Below are 7,832 nucleotides of genomic sequence, written 5' to 3'. Positions count from 1 at the left end.
TCTTTACCTAATTGCCATGCTTTCAATCTGCTGTGAATGTCCCCTTTATCTTCGTGCATGCCTATTTTAATCATTTATTGCCCTACATGCATAATTTCTTTCATTAACCTCCCCACCATGCAATGCTGGGTCCATTTTTTTCTCTAGCCTATAGTCCATTGAACAATGTATATTGTCTGCTCCATTGTCTTGTTTGCCCCTCCCCCACCCCACAAATGTTTGAGCCAGTCAGGTGTGTTTGTTAACCTAATTAGAACCCCCACCCCACAAATGTTTGAGCCAGTCAGGTGTGTTTGTTAACCTAATTAGAACCCCTCCCCCACCCCACAAATGTTTGAGCCAGTCAGGTGTGTTTGTTAACCTAATTAGAACCCCTCCCCCACCCCACAAATGTTTGAGCCAGTCAGGTGTGTTTGTTAACCTAATTAGAACCCCTCCCCCCACATTCAAATGTATCAATGGGCCATCATAGGGGGTGAGTAATCTTATAAGTGTGCCTTATGTTTTTCCACATTTCAATTACAAACACACATATTCATAATATTTGACTGCTGTTGTTTACTAATGTTTTGGTGTAATCTGATATACAATTTTTTTATTAAAGTCCTTATCTTATTTTTTTTTGCACTCCACAGTTTCCTTCAAGTCCACAGGAATGGCAGACTGTGGCCTCCCAGTTCGCTGACCGTTGGGACTTTCCCAACTGTGTAGGGGCGATTGACGGGAAGCACGTCCGGATTGTGCCACCACCGCATTCGGGGTCTTATTTCTTTAACTACAAGGGGTTCCATAGTGTAGTTTTGATGGCGGTGGTCTCGGCACATTTGGAGTTTATGTTTGTGGATGTGGGTAAGAATGGCCGGATGTCTGACGGAGGAGTCTTTGCACAGACCGAGCTGTGCCATCGTCTCCAGACCGGTGGCCTGGAATTGCCACCTGATGACGATAATGTGCATGGACTCCCCTCAGTTTTTATTGCTGATGAAGCATTTGCTCTCTGTGAGAACTTGATGAGGCCGTTCCCCCAAAGGACACTCACCCCTGAGAGGAGGGTATTTAATTATCGGCTGGCCAGAGCAAGAAGGGTTGTGGAGAATGCCTTTGGTATTCTGGCCAGCCGGTTCCGTATCTTCCTTACGGCTATTAATTTGGCGGACTATAAAATCAACCACGTCATCCTTGCTTGCTGCATTTTACATAACTTTTTAAGGAGACATTCAGCTACATATCTATCCTCTGTTGGGCCTGAGGCCAGACTGGAAGAGGCTAGCACTTTCACAGGCCTAGAAATTGGCCGTATTGGCTTGGCCCCCCGAACCGCACGTCAAGTGCGTGACCGTTATGTGAATTATTTTAATGGTCGGGGGGCCATTGCTATTCAGCAACAGCTGTAAGTTTGTTTAAAAAAGAAAAAAGAAAATTGGTTTATCTAAATATCTTGTTTTTATTGTTGTTTACCTTTAAGTTATGTCTGTCTCCTAGTGCACTTGTAGTAGTGTCAAGTGCATTTAGCTTTAGTTAATCAGGCCCACAAAAACAAACCCCAAATTTTGACTTCAAGAAACAGCCACACACATTGTATAGGGTAAAAAATTTTACTTGGTGCACATTGAAAGGTGCATTTTTTACCATATTTTTTATTTTTTTTTTGACCTTTTTTTTTTTTCAAAAATATTTTACGTTGTGTAAAAAAATTATCTTTTACTAAATTATTCAAGCCATTTTTTCACAAATATATAGAACTTTATCTAACAAGATTTACATACACAACAGTGTTTTTAGAAACAAAACTTACAATAAATGAACTTACAAAGTTCAATATTTCTAGAACGGTGCATGTAATGTCACCCTTGCAGAAATTTGTCATTTATAAGATGCTCAAAATTGAGCTTTACTAAAGGGTCAAGTCAACATGTGCTATCTCCTATCATGGGAGAGCAATGTACGTGTTTTGTGTGTGCAATCCCATTTTTGGTTCCTCTCACCACCAAAGATTTTTCAGGATGAAGGGTTTGCAAACACAAAACAAGTACATTGCTAACCCATGATGGAAGATAGCACATGATGACACACCGTGTGCATCACACATAGTAAATTTGGTTATACCCCCAAAATTGTAAAAAAAATTTTAATAACAAAAAACTTCCCAAGGAAATGAAGAACATGATTGATGTTTTTAGGCCAAACGTGATTATATTCGGCCCAAAACATCAATCATGTTCTTCATTTCCTGTTGCATGGAGTCCAGGCGAAGTTTCATGCTGTGAATTTGTTCACGCATTTGATCTATGTGGCCATTCCACAGCATAATCTGGCCAATTAATCTTTGCGCACTGTCTGTGGTGAAGTGCTCTGCCGCTTGGCCTTCCACAACCAGAAACTCACCTAAAACGAGTGAATAAAAACAAGGTTTACAATATGCACGCCAAAATACAGTAACTCAAGCTGGGGTGTCAGTCACTCACTTGGTGGGCTTGAAACCTCGCACACTTCCTCCACCTCTCCTTCCTCAAGGTCGTCGGGTGGGCGTGGTCTTGGGCTGGGGCTTGGGGTAGGTTCGGCCTCAGGCTGGTGACTTGGGGGGGTCCTGAGATCCTTGGACTGTTGTCTGAGTCTTTTCTCCCCTATGAGATTAGAAAAAAAGGTATAGTTAAAACACACTGATCTTTTTGGTTTTAATAAATAAAGTAAAACGTTGGTTAAGATTTTTTGCCAATTTTGCATCATAATAAATGTTGTTGACAGGATGAACCTTACCTATGAACAACAATTATAAAGAATGCTTATTTTCGGGCAAGTTTCACAGATGCTGACACCTCAATGATCTCCTATGTGTATTACCCCTCAAAAATTTAGTGATGGTCACATAGTACACTAGAAAATGCATTTCCTGCGCAAAATGCGTGGGAATGCTGAATAGCTAAATTGCTAAAATGACCGCCATCAAAACTGCCCCATCATATTCCTCGATTATAAATCAGTACATGGTGTGTCTGTCCCCTCCCCCGGGCTCTGTAATCAGAGCTGAGATGCTCCAGCCACCTCCCCCCTGTGTATAACAGAAGCTTTGGTAACCATGGCAACAAAACACACACAGTACACTCTGATTAATGTCTAAAATTTCACGAAATGACCTCTAAACAAAAAGCTTTTTATCCAAAAATTACAAAAATATCAAACTGAAAGGATATAGCCAGATAGCTGAATATTTATTGAAAACATTGTAAAGTTTGTTTGGTGTCTCTAGGTGAAAGTATGAAGGAGCTGAAACTTTTGGGAGCGGAAGAAGAATTTAAGGATTTCAAGCATGCTCCCATTGAATTCAATGTTTAAACAAGTGAAAAAAACCTTAATATTTAAAAACGTATAAATGGTAGTAAAAAAGTTGAAAAAGACCACACATCAGCTAAAAGAGACGAACATTTTAATAGTTGAATGGTTTTAATAGCTGAAAGTATGCAGAAGTTACGCAGAGCCAAAAAACGTACGTAATAAAATTAAAAGTAAATTTAAAAATAAATAAAATCGAAGAACAATAGTGGGACTGCTAAATCATTCCCACTAACTATAGTGCTCGTGAGTCCAGATGTGGAAACAGCTGCTGTGTCCTGTCCCTACATTACACTGAATCATTTTTGAGGAAGCATTATATTTTCAAACACATCTACACCACATCAACTCATTGGGGGAATTCGACAAATTATCAAGCCATAAATGTATGTCCAACACTGTCCCATTGTATTTGGCGAAAAAATAACGTCACTTTATAAAGTATCATATCTATTCCAAAGAACGGTATTTACGAACGATGCAGAAAAAACGCCAAAAATAAGGATCAGCATGCAAGTTCTGTATCTCAATAGTAAAACACAAGTACTTACTTTTTTTAAGCAGCTTCTTTATTCGCCAATATTGGTCTGGCTCCCGACTTTTTATGTCAGACCACCGCTTCCGCAATTGTTCTTTCGAACGTTTTGTCCCAAATTTCCCTTCAAGAGCGGTGACAATTGAGGACATTATTTTGTCCTTTCTCAGATTGGGTCGTGTGTACGGTCCTTTTTTGCCATCGTAGTCCTCCCTTCTCAATATGGACACCATCTCCACCATCTCTTCAAAAGACATGTTGGTGGCCTTATATCTCCTCCGGGATGTGGATGTTTGGGGCTCCGGGCTTTCCTCCGCGCTACTTTCACTTAATCGCTCCGCCATCTTTTGCTATCTACTCCCACTGCGCAACGAAGAGTGAAGGGGCGGGGCCAAATCGTACTTACGAACGTCAGGGGCGGGCGACGCAGGCGGAGCATGACACATGCGCAGTGTATATCAAGCTATTACGATGGCCTACGTATGTCCGTGCGGAAGTAGCGACCGTCACAAACGAAGGTAAGATTAAAGAGTGTGTGTGTGTGTCCCCTAGATTACAACACAAACTAATCCTGAGATTTGGGCCTGACATTTAAGTTTTGATCTTGTGTCTTGTCTTCCAGAAAAAATGAATCCCTTTAAAGAGGAAGAATTTTTGTGCCATTTTATTGAGCTCTATGAGGACAAGAAAAACCTGTGGAAGGTCAAACACCCCCTATATTATAATCGGGATGTTAGGAAGGCAACACTGGGCACACTTTTAGAGTTTGTGAAGACTCGACTCCCCCAGGCAGACCTCAAGTTTGTGGACAGGAAAATAGGTATCTTGCGTAACATGTATAAGCGGGAACACAGAAAAATCCAGGAGTCGCTCAGATCCGGGGCAGCAGCTGACCAAGTATATGTACCCAAGTTGTGGTATTACCACAAACTGCGATTCCTGGATGAGCAGACCGAAGCCAGGCAATCACTTTCCACCCTTCCCCCCACCCTTCCCTCCAGCCTTCCCTCCACTCTTCCCTCCAGCCTTCCATCCACTCTTCCCTCCAGCCTTCCATCCACCTCCACCCCAGCTGAGGAGTCCCAGGATGAACTGGGCCTTTTCACCATTGATGAAGTGGATGCGCCCAGCTTCAGCCAGGTATACTTTTTTTTTAGATTTGGGGATTGTGTAAATGTTATTAATGATGTTAAGGTGTTAATTTTGAAAGTGCTTCCTAAAAAATCACTTCTGCACAAAGAGTAATATGTAGATACATCACTAGACAGTAGTGGCCAAATATATACGTAACCTCAGATCTTGTTGATCATCTGAAATAATGGTGTGGTCAAATAGATAGCCTTTACTATTTTGTGTAATTATATTTGAAAGTTAGGAGCTAAAAATTGTGTGTGATTGCATAACAGAAAATTACAACTATGTCCCTTTTTTTACACAGGATGACCTCAGCCAGGAGGAGGCCTTGCCCAGTGGGAGAGAGGAGGAGGCCTTGCCCAGTGGGAGAGAGGAGGAGGCTGTGGCTGGGCCAAGTAGAAGCCGCACAGAGTGTCAGGTGCCTCCCCTCCGCATTCTCCACAAAAGGCCCAGTAGAATGACACCAACAGAGCAGGAATCCCTAGACCTCATACGGGAAGCAAGCCGGATCCTGAGCAAACCACCCAATGCAGAGGAGGCGTATGGCACCTATATAGCCAGCAGATTACTGGAGTTGGAAAAGGGCCAATGCCTCCTCTGTGAGGGTCTAATTTTCCAGGCTTACCAGAAGGGCTTGAGAGGGGAGCTTACTACTACAACCTATCTAGCAGATGAAGCCAATCCTCCTCCTCCTCCTCCTCCTGCCCCAAGTACACCACCAGAGGCACAACCTCCGAGGAAGGCTGCAGAGAAGCGTGGAGGGAAGGCTGCAGAGAAGCGTGGAGGGAAGGCTCCACAGAAGAGTCGAAAGTGATTGCCTGGTTTCTGTCTGGTCTGACTGTGCTCCCTGTGCTCCCTATAGTCGCAAGATACCTATTTTCTTGTCCTCAAACTTGATGTGTGTCCTGGGGGACGAAAGGCTTCCCAGATTCTAAAAGTGTGTCCAGTGTTGCCTTCCTAATTTTTGTGGGAATAAAATAAATACATTTTGGTTTACCTTACATTCTTGCCTATGTCTTTTGATTAAAAAACGCCATTTTGTTTGGGAGTAGGCAGGTACAGGTCGAAAAGACTATGGGGTTGATTTGAGAAAAGCAAATAGTCTGTGCACTTTGCAGAGGGCAGTTGCCCTCTGCAAGTGCAATTGCTCCAGAGCATCAGAAATTATTTAAAAGCTTGACTTTGCAAAGAGTACCCAATCCTGTGCAAGTAAAAGAAAAAAAAAAAATCTATTTTAAAATTTTAAAGTTATGGAGATCTGGCTGTTACAAAATATTATATTAGTCATGGCAGGAGGATAAATCATGAAGAAAGAAGTTTGTGAGAACTCTGTGTGAATATAAAGCAGAAAAACAACTTCATTCCTCTCGCATTATCGATTCTAAAAAAAGGCTGTATTAAAAGACGACAGAAGAGGAATGTGCTAGCTTCAAGACGAAGGCTAGTTTTACCAGACCGAGCGCTTCCGTCTTGTAATTGCTTCAGAGCATGCGTCAGTTTGAGTTCGTCGGACTAGCACACAGACGATCGGTTTGTCCGCTAGAAAGAAGAGTCCGTCGGATAAATTTAAAACAAGTTTCAAATCTAATTCCGTCCAACTTTTGAGAAAACAAAGTCCGCTGGAGCCCACACACATCGAATTGTCCGACGAAATCCAGTCTGCCGGGCAAAGTCCGCCGTAAAGTCCGCTCGTGTGTACGCGGCATAACAGGTTTTTTTCTAAGATTGCCCTGTATTTTTCTCCATCCATCTTCCCATCAACTCTGACCAGCTTCCCTGTCCCTGCTGAAGAAAAGCATCCCCACAACGGGATGCTGCCACCTCCATGTTTCACAGTGGGGATGGTGTGTTCAGAGTGATGTGCATTGTTTGTGATCCGCCACACATAGTGTTTTGCTTTTAGGGCAAAAAGTTCAATTTTGGTCTCATCTGACCAGAGCCTCTTCTTCCACATGATTGTTGTGTTCTCCACATTTGCTTCCCGCAAACTGCAAACTGGATTTCTTATGGCCTTCTTTCAACAAGTGCTTTCTTCTTGTCACTCTTCCATAAAGGCCAGATTTGTGGAGTGTGCGACTAATAGTTGTCCTGTGGACAGATTCTCCCACCTGTGCTGTGGATCTTTGCAGCTCCCCCAGAGTTAACATGGGCCTCTTTGCTGCTTCTCTGATTAATGCTCTCCTTACCCGACTGTCAGTTTAGGTGGGCGGCCATGTCTTGGTAGGTTTGCAGTTGTGCCATACGCTTTCCATTTTTGGATGATGGATTGAACAGTGCTTCATGAGATGTTCCAAGCTTGGGATATTTTTTTATAACCTAACCCTGTTTTAACCTTCTCCACAACTTTATCCATGACCTGTCTGGTGTGTTCCTTGGCCTTCATGATGCTGTTTGTTCACTAAGGTTCTCTTACAAACCTCTTAGGGCTTCACAAAACAGCTGTATTTATATTGAAATTAAATTTCACACATGTGGACTCTATTTACTAATTAGGTGACTTCTGAAGGCAATTGGTCCCACTAGATTTTAGTTAGGGGTATCAGAGTAAAGGGGGCTGAATAAAAATGCACACCACATTTTTCACATGTTTATTTGTAAAAAAATGTTGAAAACCATTTACCATTTTCCTTCCACTTTGTTTTGTCTATCACTTTGTTTTGTTCTATGACATAAAATCCTAATAAAATACATTTTTGGTTGTCACATGACAAAATGTGGAAAATTTCAAGGGATATGATTACTTTTTCTAAGCACTGTATGTATTCTTGACAAGCAGTAAATGAATTTCAAAACAAGCCTCACTGACCTCTCTAGCTTGTATGAAATATATTAA

The 7,832-nt window shown here is 42.0% G+C and overlaps 1 protein-coding gene across 1 annotated transcript; it reads right to left on the bottom strand.

Moving 5' to 3' along the window:
• Nucleotides 1–2,191: 2,191 nt before the first annotated feature.
• Nucleotides 2,192–4,371, bottom strand: LOC141145944 (uncharacterized). The gene is made up of 3 exons (XM_073632737.1): nt 3,882–4,371; nt 2,466–2,624; nt 2,192–2,385 (listed from the first exon to the last, which is right to left on the bottom strand). The coding sequence occupies exons 1-3, from the start codon at nt 4,207–4,209 to the stop codon at nt 2,192–2,194; spliced, it is 681 nt and encodes a 226-aa protein (XP_073488838.1). The 5' UTR covers nt 4,210–4,371.
• Nucleotides 4,372–7,832: the final 3,461 nt, after the last annotated feature.

Source organism: Aquarana catesbeiana, linkage group LG05 (assembly GCF_042186555.1).
Source record: "Aquarana catesbeiana isolate 2022-GZ linkage group LG05, ASM4218655v1, whole genome shotgun sequence".
NCBI classification, from domain to species: domain Eukaryota; kingdom Metazoa; phylum Chordata; class Amphibia; order Anura; family Ranidae; genus Aquarana; species Aquarana catesbeiana.
This window is presented reverse-complemented; position numbering and strand designations above follow the sequence as displayed.